The sequence below is a fragment of the Saccopteryx bilineata genome, chromosome 3 (genome assembly GCF_036850765.1).
Source record: "Saccopteryx bilineata isolate mSacBil1 chromosome 3, mSacBil1_pri_phased_curated, whole genome shotgun sequence".
Classification (NCBI taxonomy): domain Eukaryota; kingdom Metazoa; phylum Chordata; class Mammalia; order Chiroptera; family Emballonuridae; genus Saccopteryx; species Saccopteryx bilineata.
The window spans coordinates 88,367,027-88,386,206 of NC_089492.1; the positions used below are offsets into that span (position 1 = coordinate 88,367,027).

The 19,180-nt window shown below is 40.7% G+C and overlaps 1 protein-coding gene across 3 annotated transcripts; it reads left to right on the plus strand.

The window, feature by feature from the left end:
* The first annotated feature begins 301 nt into the window (after positions 1-301).
* YPEL5 (yippee like 5) lies at positions 302-17,267 on the plus strand. 3 transcript variants are annotated; one of them, XM_066266821.1, is made up of 3 exons: positions 302-445; positions 13,618-13,782; positions 15,385-17,267. In XM_066266821.1, exons 2-3 carry the CDS (start codon positions 13,642-13,644, stop codon positions 15,607-15,609), a joined length of 366 nt encoding a protein of 121 aa, XP_066122918.1. In that variant the 5' UTR covers positions 302-445; positions 13,618-13,641; the 3' UTR covers positions 15,610-17,267. The 3 variants fall into 3 exon arrangements, with proteins under 3 accessions (XP_066122918.1, XP_066122920.1, XP_066122921.1); XM_066266823.1 differs by lacking the exon at positions 302-445 and adding an exon at positions 1,125-1,542; XM_066266824.1 differs by lacking the exon at positions 302-445 and adding an exon at positions 1,728-1,814.
* Positions 17,268-19,180: the final 1,913 nt, after the last annotated feature.

Below are 19,180 nucleotides of genomic sequence, written 5' to 3' on the forward strand. Positions count from 1 at the left end.
AAGTCTCTTCACATTGGACGCCTCAGGAGAGGAACAGAGTTATCCTTTGATTGGCTGTACAAGTCCGAGGTGTTGGGTTAGGGGCGGGGCTAACTGCAAAGGGCTTGTCCCGGGTCTGCGACTTCTGGGAGGGGTGGGCAGCAACGCAACAGAGAGCTGGAGATGGGGGTTGGGTGAACCAGAGAAGGGGCGGAGCCCAGCGGAAGGGGCTGGGTGCTGGGGAGAGGGCGGAGCCTACAAAATGAAGATCGTTTTGGACCAACCGGGAGAACCAAAGCTTCGAGGGGCGGGGCCATAGTGGATGATTGACGTCGAGGCCCAACCAGGGAGAGGCGGGGCCAAGGCCGGGGCCTGACTAAACCTAGAATCTAGGGTGGCCGAGGGGCTTCATCCCAGCTGAGACGGGAAAAGCCGCAGGCAGCCGCGGAGCTCACAGCCGATCGGGGTGAGTAACACAGGCAGGTGCTGGGCTCGGGGCCTGCTGGGAAGCCCCCTAGGTCGGCGACTTCGAAGCACTCGGGAATCTGGTCCGGGGCGGGGGCCCAGGAAGGAAGTGGTTCTTCCTCATCGCGCTACCCTCGGGGTCCCAGCGCAGCCGCTCCGACCACCTTGGGCGGGCCTGGGCGGCGGGGGCCGCGGGGGCTGCGGGCAGACTAGCTGGGCTGTTTCCTCTTTGTGAGGCCCGGGAGCTGCAGCCGCCGTCGGCCCGCCCCCGCGGCGCAGCCGGGACGACCGGCGCGACCGCCACAGCCGCGACCCTCAGCTCGTCGTCCGCACCGTCCCGTTTGGCCACTCCCCCCCGGCGCCGCCTCGGAGTCCCCGCACATCGCGGCGGAGGCCTCCGGCGCCTCCTCTGTGGACAGTTTGGCCTGCGACCCCCACCCCCCTCGGCTGCCCCGCCCCCACGGGCCGCGTCCCCGCCGCAGTGTCGGGGGCGCGCCCCAGGCTCCGCGCCGCGATGGTAGGCAGGAGGCCTCCTGCTTTGGTCGCATCGCTGCAGCCTTGTCCCCCAAGTGAAGTGCGAACTCGACTTAGAGTTGTGGGGCGGTGATTACGCCCTGTCGGGGCCGGCTCTTAAACAGTCTGTATCCCCGGCTGTCTGGCATTTGCGGCGGGCGGTGTGGGCTTTTGTTTTCTGCCCTGCCGGATGAACGTTCGCCACCCAGCCCTCCTCCTGCTCTGCTGACACCCGAACCAAGGGAGGGAGTCCCCGCTCGCCTGGCGGAGGGCGTGGTGCGATTGTTGGGTGGCCGCGAGGCCGCGGGGCCGCGCAGCCGGCGGCTCAGCTGTCTCGGCCGGTGTTTGTTGTGCCTCCGGAGGCCGCACCGCGCCCCAGCCCCTCCCCATTGGCCCGCGCTGTCACGTGCCCGCAATCAGCTGGGGCCAGCCTGGTCTGCGGGCTGCGCGCTGGCCTGGCCTGGGTGGCTGCGGGCGGAGCGGACCCGGCGTCGGGGTCGCGCGGACGCCCGCGTCCTTCCCCAGGCTGGTGGGAGCGCAGGCGTGCTCGTGCAACTCCTTTATTCTACGCTCCTGTGGAGATAGGTAGGACAATGAGTATTGTGAACAGTGGGAATTGGAAAACTGAACTACTACCGAGAGCTGTTTAATCCTGACACCGCCTATTAATCCTTCCTTCAAAGGAGAGTCTGGAAAGTGTACAGCTCATTTATTTTTAAACTTTTTCTGTTTACAGAACCCTGTTGGTAATCTGAGGATTTTTATTCCAGGTCTCCTTGACAGATGGAAAACCTGAAGTAACCTCAGACTAACCTTGTGTTTCTGGAAAATTAGACTTGCTGTTGAAGTAACTGGTGGTAATAGGATATTGGCTAATTTCGCACAGCCACATATGCGGTGTTGCAGCTGCTTTCATATAGATGAACCAAAATGCATGAAGTGTTTCCAGTGTACATATTTGTGCCAGATGTGAAGTGTCTTGGTGTATTCTTTTCCTAAAAGTTTATTGCATACTTGTACTGTGTTAGGTATGAAGGAAATTACAAAGAATCCCGAATCTTTGTCTTAAAGCTTACAGTTTAGTGAATAGTCATAGACAATTGAAATTGAGAATAACAATGCAAAGTTAAATATTAATGTTTTGGAGAGGAGGGAGGGGGAAAAAAATGGGGTGAGATGACGGTAAATTTGGAAACGTTATGTAGTGGATTGGTATTGATTAGGCCTAGAAGATGAAGAGGCTTTGGATTGCTATCAGGCAGACACAGGGCTAGGAGCAAAAACAGGCCTGGAGCATGTACAAACAGAAGGTGGAGCTTGTGCAGTTTGGCACACAAAATATTTTCCACATATCCCATTATCTTTATGGGAGTGCACTGGAGCACAGATGGAATATAGCTCTTTGGAAAGGACTAATGTCTACCTTTTAAGAGGGTGCCCTCACCTAGCTCAGTGGGCTCCTATAAGCCCACTTACTGACTGACTTTTTCTTTTTTCCTTTCTTTTTTTAAAGACTGAGATTTTATTTTTAAAATTTTTATTTATTTATTTATTCATTTTAGAGCGGAGAGGGAGAGAGAGAGAGAGAGAGAGAGAGAGGAGAGACAGAGAGAGAGAAGGGGGGGAGGAGCTGGAAGCATCAACTCCCATATGTGCCTTGACCAGGCAAGTCCAGGGTTTCGAACCGGCGACCTCAGCATTTCCAGGTCGACGCTTTATCCACTGCGCCACCACAGGTCAGGCCCTTTTCCTTTCTTTTTAAAAAGTTATTGTCTCTAACAACCATCTTATCTATAGAGAGGGTGATGAAATGTGTTCAATTATATTATTTAACTATACATAGGGAACTAAGTAAATTAGATTTTAACAACTTTTCTAAAAATATTAGTAAAATCCATGTGTGTTTTTCTAAAATAATATCTGGTTGGATCATTAAGGACTTATCCCTAGACCTATCTGCCTTTTCCTTTGCTCTACTTAAGTGGTAGAAGAGAGGATAACATTTGGAAACAGTAAAAAGGGAAGAGAAATAAGATTAAAATTAAGTCAAAAAGAAGAATTTAGCTACCAGCCTCCAAAAAAAAAACCAGTCCATGATACATGAAGCTCATCCTAAATATAGTCATGAATTGTGAAGACAATCCTAAATGTATTTGTGCCCAGAATATTTTAAGTTTTAAAATAACTAAATGGCAATATAAGTCGATATCAGTTTCTCTGGTAATCCTGCATAGTAAAGGTAATGTAGGAACTGACCTTAGCTATGACATGAATTTACTTGACACCTGAATCAGGACACCAGAGAGTTAAATTATACTTCAGTTATTCAGTTTGAGACTGTTTTGACCCATGGTATTACATCTCAGCAAACAAGAGATCTTGAATTTGTCTTGCCAAAAGGCTGGGGAGATTATCAACTTGGATTGTTTTAGATGACTCACTGAGTTACATGACTAGTCTTATTTTCTAGTGATGACTAAACAAAAAGTGTTATAGAAATACAGTAAACTTGGAAAACATCTAACAACAACAAAGGCATTATTTGAGGATCAAGAAAATATAAAATTACTGTCAAATGAAAACCTGATTCCACAACCAGAATAACATTTGTCTTAGCAGAGGAAACTGGTCAGGTATTGCAAAAGAATTTACAGAAGAAAGCACAGCTTTCTTGTGTAACCAGAAGCTTGGCTTGATGAGTTTTTTGTACAAAAATTGGAAAACTAGTTTTATGGAAAAAACTCGTTTATTTTCTTGTGTAGGTTTTCTATAGAATTTAGTCATAAATCAGTATAAAAATAGTTAATGAGGTTACCATAACATTAAAATCAATTATAGTAATCAACCCAGCACTGTTAAAAGTTCTTTGGGTTTTGTTCCTTTCTTTGTTTTGGAAAGAGCAGAGACTGAAAACCAGAAATACAAGCATGCTTGCGCATGTTTCCATTTCAGCAGAACTGTTTGCAAAACAACCTCCCCTGAATGACAGATTACTTTAAAACCCTTTCTTTACTAGGTTTCTGCAGTTAGTTCCTTGCAGAAGAGGCTTGTACCCTGCTTCTGTCCACCACCACCTTCTGTTGCAGTGGAAAAGCCCCTCTCAGTTCTGGTAGTATGTGTTTTCTGTGGTCTGTGGAAATGCTCAGTTGTTCTATTACAAAGGAAAAGTCTCTATGAAGTAGGTATTTTCCCATCAGAAGGTCCTTAGAAATGCAAATCAATACCTACTATTCTCCCAGGTATTTTTAGGGCTGGTAAATGTGCTGCCTCTTTCAGGGTATTGTACTTGCCAGTGATGAATGTGAACTGGATTTTATTTATTTATTTATTTATTTTGTATTTTTCTGAAGCTGGAAACAGGGAGGCAGTCAGACAGACTCCCGCATGTGCTGGACCTGGATCCACCCGCCATGCCCACCAGGGGGCGATGCTCTGCCCATCTGGGGTGTTACTCTGTTGCAACCAGAGCCACTCTAGCGCCTGGGGCAGAGGCCAAGAAGCCATCCCCAGCGCCCGGACCAACTTTGCTCCAATGGAGCCTTGGCTGTGGGAGGGGAAGAGAGAGACAGAGAGGAAGGAGAGGGGGAGAGGTGAAGAAGCAGATGGGCACTTCTCCTGTGTGCCCTGGCTGGGAATCGAACCTGGGACTCCTGCATGCCAGGCCGACGCTCTACCTATCACTGAGCCAACCGGCCAGGGCCTATTTTTTTTTAAGTGAGGCAAGAGGAGGCAGAGACAGACTCCCGCATACTCCCGGACTGAGATCCACCCAGCAAGCCCACTAGGGGGCGATGCTCTGCCCATTCAGGATCCTTGCTCTGTTGCAACTGGAGCCATTTTTGTAGCGTCTGAGGCAGAGGTCAAGGAACTCTCCTCAGCGCCCTTGGCCAACTCGCTCTAATTGAGCCTTGGCTGCAAGGAGGGGAGGAGAAGAGAGAAAAAGGGATGGAGAGAGACAGACAGACTGACAGGGTGGGGGGGAGGGATGGAGATGCAGATGAACTCTTATCCTTTGTGCCCTGACCAGGAATGGAACCTGGGACATCCCCACACGGGCCACTGAGCCAGCAGCCAGGCTACGTGAACTAGATTATTAATTACAGGTAGGACAAGTACATATTTTAAGACCTAGAACTGCGACACTAAGAATTTGAGGTGCTTTAGAGGGTTTGTGACTTTCCTCCTGCTTGTAATTTCTGTCATCTGGTCACCTAGCTTTGTAGTAATTGACAGGTGGTAAAGCCAGTTGATTGTTGTTTGTTTCATGTACTTTCTGAGCCTTGTTTTCTTCATCTCTCATAGGAGAGGGAAGTTGGGGTGGTGAATGTTAAAGAAGGTATTCTGTTTTACTAGATTAACCTAAATAAAGATTAATAAAGCATTTACTGTATGCCAGGCACTGTTCTAAGAATGTATTATGTCCAGTTCTTACAAGTCAGGGATGGATACTACTATTTCCATTTTACAGATTAGGAAGGGAAGGACACCTTACCCAAAGTTTACACAAGTTTTAAAGGACAGAGCTGGGATTTGAACTTGGGCAATCTAATTCCTAAATTCAAGTATTTGAGCTATATTGTTTAAATCCTGGGGGTGAGGAGAGAAGAAAGCAGAAGCTGGATATATATTATCTATTTTTTATAATCTTTTTATAGTTGATCTTCAACTTGCTGAACTGATTACAAGAGAGTTAAAGATTTTAGCTAGTAAAAACCATAAAGAAAAGGGAGCAGGATTAAATTGACCTTCTCGAATACTTCTGTTGATCCTTAAATCTGAATGCCACCCAAGTTTATTTTTAGACTGTCTGCTTTCTAAATGAAAGGTGCTTTTACTACCCGAAAAGATTTTTAGGCAGGGGTTGGTACGCTTTCAGTGGATGTATAGTGAATATAATCTTTGCAACCATGAAGTTTCAGTTGTAATTAACCAAACTGTGCCATTGTACTGAGAGAACAGCTAATTATAAATAAGTGTGCGTGGGTATGTTCCTATAAAATTTTATTTATGACACTGGAAATTGAATTTCATGTAATTATGTGTCACAAAATATTCTTTTGATTTATTCCCCCCTATCCATTTAAAAGTATATTATTAGCTCATGGACAATAGAAAAATAGGTGGTGAGCTGAATTTTGCCCACAGCCCTTAGTTTGCTGACCCCTGCTTTTAAGGAAAATATCTAGCAATGAGACAAACTAAAGAATAAGATACCATAACATTTCATTTGTTTACATGCATTAACACCAGCAATGGACAATTGGAATTTGCAATTAAAAACAATACCATTTATATTAGCATCCCTCCCAAATATTTTTGTATACATATATAACAAACTGTGTGCTATTATGAGTAAAAATATAAAACTGTTAATGCTAATGAATGAAATCAAGAACTAACTAAATGGAGAGAGATTTCATGTTCATGGATAGGAAGACTCAGTGTTGTCAAGATGTCAGTTTTTCCTACCTTGATCTGTAGATTCAGTACAGTGCCAATCAAAATCCCAGCAGGCTACCTTGTGAATATCAATAAACTGAACTTAAAGTTTCTTAGAGAGGTAAAAGACCCAGAGTAGCCAACACAGAAAAAGAAGCTGGAAGACTGACATTACCCAATTTCTAGACTTGCTATAAAGTGACAGTGATTAAGATAATAATGGTATTGGCAAAAGAATAGACAGAATAGATTAATGAAACAGAATTGAGAGCCCAGAAACACACACGTAAATATCATCTAGTCAACTGATGTTTGACAGTGAATCAAGGCATTACACTGGAGCAAAGATAGTCTTTGTGCTGAATGGTGTGGAATATCTATACATCCATATGCAAAAAATTGAACCTAGACACAGACCTTACACCACATTTGCAAAAATTAATTCAAAATAGATAACAGGACTATGAAAAATACAAAACTCTAAAACTCCTAAAAGATAAAACCTATATGATCATGAGTATGGCAGTGACTTTAAAGACAACACAATAGCATCATCCATGAAATAAATAATTGATAAGCTGTACTGTATTAAAATTTAAAACTTCTGCTCTATGAAAGACAATGTCAAGAGAATGAGAAAACCAGGCCACAGACTGGGAGAATATATTTGCAAGAGATGTATCTGATAAAGGACTATTATTCAAAACATAAAAATTTGCCAAAACTCAACAATGAGAAAATAACCCACTTAACCCTTTGAGTAGTGAGCTTTTTTCATGCTCGCTGACTCCCAGAAGTGAGTTATTTTTCAAAAAATAAAATTAGTTCCAGTTTTATTAACTCAAAATCATGTTTGTTTGATACCCAATTTATGGAGACAAGAACAACATACATTTGCCTCTTTTTAATGTTGCCTTACACATTTTTAGAATAAAATTTTTTTTACTGTGGATGGTCAGGAGCTATGAGGATGTACATGAAGGTTTATACTACTCAAAGGGTTAAAAAGGGGGCCAAAGACCTTAACAGACACCTCACCAAAGAAGGTATGCATATGACAAACAGCATGTGATAAGATGCTTCACCTCATATGTCATCAGAGAAATAAGAATTAAAACAACAGTGAGATGCCACTACACACCAGTTGGAATGGTCAAAATCCAGAACACTGACAATACCAAATGCTCATGAAGATGGAGAACAACTGGAATTCTAATTGATTACTGATAGACAGTATCGTGGTTTCTAACAAAGTATATGATCCAGCAATTGCACTCCTTGGTATTTACCCAAAGGAATTGAAAACATGTCCACCCAAAAACCTGGACATGGATGTCTTATCCATAATTTAATCATCTTTTCAGCTTTACTTACAATTGCCAAAACTTGAAAGCAACCACAATGTCCTTCAGTAGGTAGATATGTAAATAAACTACATCAAAAGGCATAGAGGAACCTTGAACAAATTGTTACTAAATGAGAGAAGCCAATTTTAAAAAGCTACATACTGGATGTCTGTGATTCCAACTACATGACATTCTGGAAAAGGTGAAATTATGGAAACGGTAAAAAAAAATCGGGTTGATGGGAAAGATGAATAGGCAGAGCACAAGGGATTTTTAAGCCAGTGAGAATACTGTGATGCCATAATGATGGGTATGTGTCATACATTTGTCCTAACCCATGGTATGTACACTGAGAGTGAACCCTAATGTGAATTAGGGAGTTTGGATGACTATGTGTCATTGTAGGTTCATTAACTGTAACAGATGGGACGACGGTGGTGAGGGATGTTGATAATGAGGGAGGCTATGCATGTGTGGGGGCAGGGAATATTTGAGAAATCTACCTTATTTTCCTGTGAACCTAAACATACTCTAAAAAATTAACTCAATTTATTAAAAAAAAATAGTCTTTTTTAGAAATTGTTTGGATTCAAACTAGGAATTTATGTAGTCTGTAATGTCTAATTAAAATAATACATTCCTGGCCCTGGCCGGTTGGCTCAGTGGGTGGAGCATCTGCCCAAGGTGCAGACATGCCAGGTTTAATCTCCAGTCAGAGTACACATGAGAAACAACCATCTGCTTCTCATCTCCTCCATCTCCCCCTTCTCTCTCTCTTCCCCTCTTACAGCCAGTGGCTTGATTGGTTTGAGCATCTGCCCCAGGCACTGAGGATGGCTCGGCTGATTCAAGCATTGGACCCAGGCAGGGTTTGCTGGGTGGATCCTAGTCGGTGCACATGTGGGAGTCTGTCTATCTCCCTTCCTCTCCCTTAAGAAATGGACACTTTGCCTTTAAACACACATACATACTATACTCTCTCTCTCTCTCTCTCTGTAAATCCTTTAAATAAATTTAAAAAAATTTTGTAAAAGGATAGAGGTCCTAAACTGTGATTGCTTCCCAGAGTCTTTTATTAAAATAGAAATTAAAAGTTCTAGGTTGCTAAATATGCTGTTTGTTGAAGGTGGAGGAAGTTGGAAATTACTAAAATATCTACATATCATCTATGAATTTCATTTGTATTTTCAACCTGACCCCTCACTGTTCCCAGTAATTTTAAATAAACTGATAATAGGCTCCCAGCTAAATAACCAAGTTTTGTACTTCTCTTATTTCAACCTTTTAAGGATTTTAATAACCCGGACCTAAGAAACGGCAGTACCAAAGAGGCCATATTTATAAAATTATCTGGGAATGGTACTTATAAAAATTCAGATTATTAAATTACTGGTTTTTGCTTGAAAGTTGAAAAGGAAGAAAACGTGTTAAAGCTTTAACTGTGACGAGTTTGGCATTTGATTATAAACTTGAACTTCACTGATACATACCAAAGTGTATTTTATTATGTAGGGATAGAGTTAGGTGGCCCATAGAATCAAGACGGAACTTTAGTCATCTGTGAAAGCAGGGCACTCTTAAGATGTTTTAGAAATACATGGCTGAAGAGATTTGGAACTCTTCTAAATTCAAGCAAGGTGATTAGCATATTTGGGATATATTTTTAATTTTAAAAAATCAGAAGTAGATAAATGGTTATGTTTGACTCGGTGGGAGGAGGGATTGACTTCCGAGAGTTTGTTGGAAATTGGGAGAGATGATGGAAATGATTCTAAAGCTGGTTTGTGATGATGGTGGCACAGCTTCATAAATTTACTAAAAAACATTCGATTTTACATGTACAGTGGCTCATTTTTACAATTTGCTTGTTATTCCTTTAAAAACTTTTTTTGGCAGCCCTGGCCGGTTGGCTTGGTGGTAGAGCGTCGGCCTGGTGTGTGGACATCCCGGGTTTGATTCCCAGTCAGGGTACACAGGAGAAGCGCCCATCTGCTTCTCCACCCCTCCCCCTCTCCTTTCTGTCTCTCTCTTCCCCTTCCACAACCAAGGCTCTATTGGAGCAAAGTTGGCCCGGGTGCTGAGGATGGCTCCATGGCCTCCACCTCAGGTGTTAGAATGGCTCCAGTTGCAATGGAGCAATGCCCCAGATGGGCAGAGCATCGCCCCCTGGTGGGCTAGGCTGGTGGATCTTGGTTGGGTGCATGCGGGAGTCTGTCTCTCTGCCTCCCTGCTTCTCACTTCAGAAAAATACAAAACAAAACTTTTTTTGGCTTTTTTTTATTTTGTACAAATCAGCTATACTCATATTATCCAGTCAAGAAAACGTTTCAAAGTTCGTGTTCTGTATGCGCTCCTAGGAGTGTCTTAAACACGTCTCTGCCCATATTTTTGTAGCACTATCTACTTTAGCACAAAAGTAAGTGGCACCTATGATTGTATGGTGCATTTAATAATGTAGTACACACTCCCTGACCCAAGAATTTTATATAAAAGTGATGAGAGTTTGAATTGACATTCAGGAGGGAGAGAGAGGAAAGACCTCCAAAAGTGATTTGGAAGATATTGTTGCTTTTGCAGTTTCTTTTAAGAAATTGCCAGGGTTTCTAGTTTAGGAGAGTGTGATTGGAATTGCCACCAAGATAAGGAATACAGGATCAGCATGGAGGCAGGAATGCAAAGAACTGGAGCAAGATGTAGTTCAGATACCAGTTTCAGAAAGTCATACAATCTTTATTTCTCTACAAAGGTGGGGTAATAAATACCCACTTTAGAATTTGTAAGATTAAGTATGTAAAATACTAAGGGCAATGTACATACAGTATAGACACTAAATAATCACTAGGCCTAATCATAGTAAAGTGGCTTTCTGGTTGATGTCAGCCTCCTGAGAGCATAGCTAATGTCAATCAGTAGGAGGTTTTGAAAATAGCCCTGCAAAGCTAACTTAACACCTGGAAGCAAAAGACCCTACAGAGGTTTTCGTACTTCTCAATAACTTTGACAGCAAGTGTTGTTTTGCTTCCTTTTGCTAGGTTCCATGGCCATTCTAGCTTCTCTCTTTAAGAACAGTTTTCTTATAAAGAAAACATTTTATAGTCTTATTCAATAAATAAAATAAAAACTACATTTTATATATGTATATAGGACTCTGTAAATGGCAGCCACAACTAGGAAGGGTGATTCCGCACTGATATTTTTGGTCTTGGTAATGAATCATATCATTGAACCCAGTAAAAATACTTGGGTAACAGAGTAAAAGATAGACTGGATTTGAAGCAGGGGGATGAAATCATGTTAAATCTACCTACCCCAGTGAGGACTAAAGAGCTTGCCTGTATCTAGTAGCAAATATAGGTCGCGCTATATTGTAATTTTGAACCAAAGATAGAATGTTGGTAGAAGCATAGGAAAAGTTCATTTTGAAATCCAGTACATTTTCCACAGCATTATATCTGCCATTGTAAATTAAAAAACATCTAGTTAGTCCTACATTATGGTTGAAATTAACTACAATATAAATACTATTTAAGTTTGAAGGAAAAAGTCACAAGTCCCAGAAACCCACACTGGAGGCTAAATCACTCTAAAGGACCAATATTAAGAAACATGACTAAAATCAACTGCTCACAGAGTCGCCCAACACTTTATTTACATCAAGAGTCTTAAACTGGGCCCTGGTTGGTTGGCTCAGTGGTAGAGTGTCAACCCTGTGTGTGGAAGTCTGGGTTCGATTCCCAGCCAGAGCACACAGGAGAAAGCACCCATCTGCTTCTCCACCCTCCCCTCTCTCCTTTCTATCTCTCTTCTCCTCCCACAGCCAAGGCTCCATTGGAGCAAAAGTTGGCCCTGGAGTTGAGGATGGCTCCATGGCCTCTGCCTCAGGCACTGGAATGGCTCCAGTTGCAACGAGGCAATGCCCCAGATGGGCAGAGCATCGCCCCCTGGTGGGCATGCCAGGTGGATCCCAGTCAGGTGCGCATGTGGGAGTCTGTCTGCCACCCTCCCCGCTTCTCACTTCTGAAAAACACACACAAAAAAGTCTTAAACTGAAAAGTCAAAGGTAATTAGACGATGCAGAGTGGAGAGTGAGCAATGAAATGACCTTGTGGGGAAAGTTAAAGCCACCTCAACTCAAGTCAGTTGTTACCCAACATGAATACATTCCTGTGTTGCTGGATCTCCCCATTGTTTGAGGGGGGGACTCAAAATACAGGTCCTTTAGTGAACTCTCAAATTTTAAGTGGCAACTCAACTGCTTTTTATTAAGAATAAAAAACTGTGGGCAAAACCTGGCCACTTATATTTTGTGAGAAAGGGTTATTGGTCTGTTTTGTTCACTGCTATATCCCTGTACCACTAAGTGAATTCAGCCTGTGAGCCTCAAATTTGCAACCTCTGCCCTTTGTGGAACAGTACTGTGTTCTTAAGAATATGGAAGAAGTAATGTTATCATCTTAAGAGCCGAAAAAATAGGCAGTGAGTCTTAGCTATTGTCCTTTTGCAGAAAGGTAATCGAAAAGCTACATGTCATTTCTTAGGTCTTGGCGTTTTTACCCGGGGTTTATTCATTGACATTGTTTGTGGACTGGTTTTCCTTTTGCCAGCTATAAATTGTAATTATAGTCACCATTTGTTTTTCATTCCTTATTAAACTTTTATATTATAATGTGTAACGGGAATCGTAATGACCTTTGTGATAACGACAGTTCTGAAGACATTAGGACTGCCTAATGGCAGTTCACAAGAGGTAAGAGGAATAGAACTTTAAAAAAATGTAATGGAATTTCCCCAAATTTAAGATGACGGTGGATTCTAATTATAAAGGTGGAATCTATATTTCGTTTTCATAATGGCAGCTATATCAGCCCTGCATGCCATTTAAAGACATGTAGTATTAAATATTTAAAACACAGGAGCTGATAACTATACCCAGGAATAAATTCTCTTTTTAATGAAAGCTTATAGTGTATTCTTGACTATATCTATATCTAAGTTGGATTCAGAGCTTACCTCCAGTTTCTTCATTTCTGTGACCTATTGAATCAGTATGATTTATTGACTGTAAGTTATATAATAATGGCTCACCTCTCCCTTCTCTGTACTTGTTTTTCTAGCCTTCTGTCAAGCCTAGACCATCTTCTGTGTCCTCTTCTTAAGAGGAGGCAATATAGGGTAATGAAAGAAGTTTGGCTTTGAGTTGGGTCAGTTGCATTCCAGTTACGATTTTTCTGTACTTGAAAGTTGTATAAACTTGGACCTATTAATATCTTTGGATAATCTATGACGTGGGGGTGTTAACCTCACAGAGTTATGATTTTGAAATCACCTAGTACAGTGCTCCACAGACTCAAACTTACTACAGTGTTAGTGCCATCACCCCTGAATGGCTATAGCTACACGTGCTGACCAGAAACCCACTCATTCTCTGATTGCCCTTTTTCTAGTCTTACCTGATCATCCCACTCATGTCCCACAACTCTTTTCTTAAATTATGCATACTCAATATATACTTAACACTTAAGCTAAACCTTTCTTCTCACCTCTCTACCTGTGCTTTGTATCAGTTTCTGATATTCCATATTCTACCTATTTTTTTCATACCAACCAAAAGAGAGGTAATACCATTCTTTTTCCTGCCTAAGCATGTTTCATTCATTGGCTCACTGCTTCTAAACTATCTTAGCTGGTGTATGCCTGTTTATTTGTTCAGTGCATGACCTTTGGATCCTTTCATTCAGCGTCAGCTATTTCACATATTGAATACTCCAAAGCAGAGATCACATACATAAATGGTTCTCTATGACCCCCACCAAGTAGAGACTAACAATTTTTTTTAATCACAATGCATTTATTGTCCTTTTCCATTTGCTCCTAGGTCATTAGAACCTCAGCTATAAAAATGGGCAGAATTTTCCTTGATCATATTGGTGGCACCCGTCTGTTTTCTTGTGCAAACTGTGATACAATTCTGACCAACCGCTCAGAACTCATCTCCACTCGGTTCACAGGCGCCACTGGCAGAGCATTTCTTTTTAACAAGGTTTGTGGGAAAATCAGTTTCATTTCCTAAGTGGGTTGAGTGGTGGATACATTTGGAATTAGTCCAGAATACTACATAGAGCTTGGAGATACTAGGAAGACTCAGAATGAGAGCTGCAAACTATAGAAATAATTGCCCACTAATTTGTCTTTGAGTGGATCTCAGGAAGGCATTACTAGTTTTTAATATTGGAAGTTGAAACACGATTATAATTAGAAGAGTGGTCTCTATTCAAAAAACATTCAGTGTTAAGGATTTAGTAGTGACTTCAGGATCTAGTACTGTAGTGACTTCACACACTATGGAAGGGCTGAGACATCCCCATACCCATGTCACTGGTTTATCTTTATAAGGAAATAGCTGCATTAAGCTCTCAGAGCTTGACAATGCAAATGAAAAAGGATCGTCTAACCAACTGGCCTTGCTCTAATTTATGGTCACCAATTATCCCTCTGATTATGATTTAGTTTATTACATAGGTTTGCCAACAGGAAGAGTATGTCCTGATTTACAAATAAATGTCTAGTCTACCTGCTTCTTTAATTTCTGGCTTGCTTTGTGATTGGTTGATGTAATTTCTGCCTTCTGGAGTCTAATGTATACTAGCGAAGTTGAATTTCCAAGTCTTTTAGGCTAAGGAACAGAACTAGTGCACAGGTCAGCTCAACTTCCCCAGTTCAATTTAGAAACAAGTTTTTCTCTCAGAGAATTGATAGGTGTAGGGCAGGATTTGGCACACTATGACAGGCCAGCTTCCTCTTTTTGTTTTTGTTTGTTTTACCGGGGTGACGCCCCAACCAACTGAGTAACCAGCCAGGGCTTGTTTTTTGTTTTGTTTTGTTTTTTAAAAGATTTTATTTATTCATTTTAGTTAGAGGAGAGAGAGAGAAAGGCAGGCAGGGGGCAGGGAGGAGCAGGAAGCATCAACTCATAGTTGCTTCCCCTATGTGCTTTCACTGGGCAAGCCCAGGGTTTTGAACTGGTGACCTCAGTGTTCCAGGTTGCTGCTTTATCCACTGTGCCACCACAGGTCAGACATTTTTAAAAAATAAAATTTAATGATGCACAGCCATGCTCATTCATTTATGTATTATCTATGGCTGTTTTTGTGCTACAACAGTAGGCTAAATAGTTACAACAAAGACCATATTGACCTCAAAGCCAAAAATATTTACTATCTGACCTTTACAGAAAAGTAAAGTATAGAGGATTGTTGGGTATTCAGAATCAGTGGAAATTCTTTAGAATTTCTTTGAACCCACTTGAAAACAATGTATTGCAATATATGGTCTATAATAGGTTTCTCCCCAGTCTGGTTGTTTATAAACTGTATTTTCAGAAACAAATTTGGCAAACTTTTTAATGGAATACCTGTTGTGTACTAGTTCTTTTACATTGGTTTGCACTCATCATCAAATGGAGAATAATAAAAATTGAACCCAGCCTTACACTTTGTCTCCAAGTCAAGGACTCTTCACTACAACCCAGAAACATAACTGCTGTTTGCTTTTCTGAATTTGCTATTACTGCACCAACCATTGTTTGTACCTTTTGGCAAATAATTGACTCGCCTTTGCAATTTTGTTTTCACTTGTTTTTTAGGTAGTTAATCTGCAGTACAGTGAAGTTCAAGACCGGGTCATGCTCACTGGCCGCCACATGGTTCGGGACGTGAGCTGTAAAAACTGCAATAGCAAACTGGGATGGATCTATGAGTTTGCCACTGAAGACAGCCAGCGTTATAAGGAAGGCCGTGTGATCCTGGAACGCGCTCTAGTTCGGGAGAGTGAGGGCTTTGAGGAGCATGTACCATCTGATAACTCTTGAAGAAAAAGAGATAACTTCATCTTTTCCCAGGTCTCCTTCACTGAAAACAAAAACCTACTTACATACACTGTCACCTTAGCATCAGAGTCGGATTCATGAACTGCGGAACAAGAGGTTATGAGAATCTGAGATGGAACCTTTCTTTCTTTCTTTCTTTTTTTAATTTTGTATTTTCCATCCAACAACAGTGTATAGAGAGAATATTATGCAGATGATGTTACTTTTTTCCCTACTCTTACATCTCGAGGCAGAATAATCTATCTGCAGCTACATGGTGGGCTATGTGGGGAAAAAATCTGGGCTATTAGTGTGGAAAAGTGTGTTTTATGTAAATTTTGAAAGGGAAATAGGTCAAGAGCATGGTTTTTAAATTTATTTGGGCTTCATTTTAAACCTTTTTTTTTAGACCCAGTTATTTCATTTGATTTGCTAGCTTCAGAGAAGAGATCCGAATTTGTGACCAGCGCTAAAGGTTCAGTGTTAGTATGGCTTGTGCTGGCCGTTGTGCCATATTCTTGTTGGAGATGAACTGTAGCACCAGAGCCCATTCTTCCTTGTCAGTCTTGACTCAAAGATGTCACCATTCCTGGTTATTCGTCACCATGTAATTGGTGTTGATTGGAAACTTTTCCTGAAATGGGGCAGAACTGCTTGGTTGTCCTTTCCGTGTAACTTAAGCATAGTAATATAAATAAAGTAATAGTTGAATGTTTTTGGTCCTGTGTTGCTTTTAAAAAACACCTTTAAAAAGAGCAGAGTATTTGATAAGTAATTTTCTTAGTACTATTTCTTTTCATCTCTTACACTAAATTGACTGTTTGTAAGATGCTACTTTGTTTAAATTATACTGTTTAAATCCACAGTATTGTATTTAGAAAACAGCTGAACAGAATGTCATTGTGCATTCATGCAGAAAGCATTTCATCTGCATCTATTCTAAAAGAAGGGGGAAATGAAGCAGTCTATCTAAAAATACTGCTTTGCAAAGCATTTCAGCCTATCCTCAGTTTTGCTTTGATTTTGACAAGTTTGTAGAGCCTAATAGTTTCAACAAAGGACTAGCTCTCGTTAGCATTATTTTCTCAGCTCTTCCCTAAGAAATTCAGTTATTGAAATTGAGATTGTACTTGGTCCCTTCAAGTGGAAAGGGATCAAATTTGACTCAGGGTGTTATTTTAGCCCCAAATTTATAGCATTATGAAGTATTAAAATGTAAATGTTTCTTTATCCAAACTTTCTTAGATAGTCTAATATTTGTTTCTGTGGAAAAAATGACATTAAAATTGATTAATTTGAATGAATGTTTGAGTGCTCAATTTCTAAGTTTTTGTCTAGAGAGAAAATTTGCCTCAGCAAAATCTGTCAATCTAAGAAGTAACTTCTGAGTACAGTTAAGACTAGGTTTCTCTTAGTTGCCTTTGGGCTCTTGGTTAGAGGCATAGGGATCTGATAAGTAGGTGTATAATACTGCATTTGAGATAAGTGGACACAAATTTTGTCTTTCCTTCACCATGGACTAAATATTCAAACATTAAGAAACAATATTCATTCCTACTCATTTTCATACTGGCCTTTGTTATATGCAGATTCCGAGTAGCATGTCTTACCTATAGCACTATGTGCATTTGCTGTCACAATAAAGTATATTTTGTCTTGCATTGGTGCAATACTGCTACTTATTTCCTGCTTGATCTTTGTCTAGTAATTATCTTAGTTATAGCTATGAATATATACATCATACCTTTGAGTGGCTATATCTTGCTTCAGTTGGTGCCAGGTGACATTCTGGCTTAGTTAATGCTACCTTATTTACACTTGGAGATATTGAATTTACCAATATTAATGTCTCTGAGATGATTTTGCTTCAGATGCTGACAACTACAAATAATATTCAATATATCACATCGCTAGGTTAATGTAAGTGACTGAGGCAGGTACCATAGCAAGCAATGTGGAAGATCTAGTCAGATTGGATTTTCTACAGAAAAGCAAACTCATTTACTTGAGGTGGGAAACCACTAATGAAAATGATTTGGGGCCCTGTCTGGTGGTTCAGTGGATAGAGTGTTGGTCCACCATATGCACATCCTGGGTTTGATCCCCAGTCAGATCAGGGCACACAGGAAAGTGACCGTCTGCTTCTCCCCTCTTTTTCTCCCCCTCTTCTTCCACAGCCAGTGGCTCAGTTGGTTTGAGTGTGGCCCCAGATACTGAGGATAGCTTGGTCTGAGATCATCAGCCTCGGGTGCTAAAGATAGCTTGGTACTCAAGCATTGGCTTCAGAGGAGGTTGCCGGGTGGATCCCGGTTGGGGTGTATGTAGGAGTCTGCCTCACCATTTCCCCTCCTCGCCTAAAAAAAAAAAAAATTGTTTTGGAATGGGAAGATTAACCAAATACAGGTAAATGTACTGCATAATAAGTGGGTTACTAAAAGGTATACTGATAAGCTTTTTCCTTTGAAAACTTTATAGAGTTCCTCTTAGTTTTAGGTGAATGACAGTAAACTGTTTTGATCTTAAACATCATGAGTGCTTATATATATTAGACATACCCTAAGTTAAATAACCTAAATTTAAAAATTGTTAGTAATTTATTATGTAATGATTTAAATTACAATTGTGAATAGCTGTTTTGAGATTGGAGGAGAAAAATAGCAGTAACCATATCTGTTTTCTAAATTTACCTATTCATAAACGTCATATGGGATGTTTAAATGCAAGAGTCTAAACTGGTCCACAGGCAATTTTTAATTGGGCAGGATTGGGAAACTACCGATTTTGAAAATTATTCAGAGACATACTGATGGTTCATTTCCACAATTATAAAAATATCTCGATTTAAACAGATAACTACTAATTTCATGTCTGACCAGCTACCCACCAGGAGCCATGTAAAACCCAAACTATTTCTAATCTAGGGAAGGTATGAATTGGGAATACAGCAAGATGAAACTGAGAAAACCTGTTTGGCCAGCACTTTGCACTGATATGAAGATATGAGAAAAGGGTGGATATTCATCCTAAATGGGATATGAAATATATAACTTCTTTATTTTAATATACTGAGGTTTTCCAAATTGAAATTGCTATATTTAGTAAAATATACATTCCAAAAGCCTCCATGAGGGGTTTTGTGATCTTTGACATCACTAACTATTTAGATTTTTTAAATCCTCTGCAATTTGACCACTTGGGAGCCTGGTTAAACAGTGAATTCTGCCCCCATTTTCTCCCCAAATACTTAGTCACTCAGGTAGAGATAAACCTATCTGCTAGTGCATGAAAATCATTATTTATAGGGTTATTCAAACTCAGTGTGTGGTTGGTTGTGTGTTACCACTTGGTAAAAGGAATTTGTCACAAGAGGGCCACAGTCTTAGAAGTGTGAATAAGAAACTACAGATTAATGTGATTTCCACCTGGTAAAACAGCTTAAAAGTGGGTAAGTACAACAGTTAGATAAGCTGACTTTTAAAAACTCTTTATATATTGACTTTTTAGAGAAAAAAGAGGAAGGGAGAGAAAGAAAAAACAGTTTCAGTGTTCCACTTTTTTATGCATTTATTGGTTG

Excerpts from the sequence above, each read along its gene's own strand:
- YPEL5 (XM_066266821.1), top strand. The coding sequence starts at position 13,642 with ATGGGCAGAATTTTCCTTGATCATATTGGTGGCACCCGTCTGTTTTCT. Across the intron at positions 13,783-15,384 it reads GAGCATTTCTTTTTAACAAG|GTAGTTAATCTGCAGTACAG; the intron begins GTTTGTGGGAAA and ends CTTGTTTTTTAG.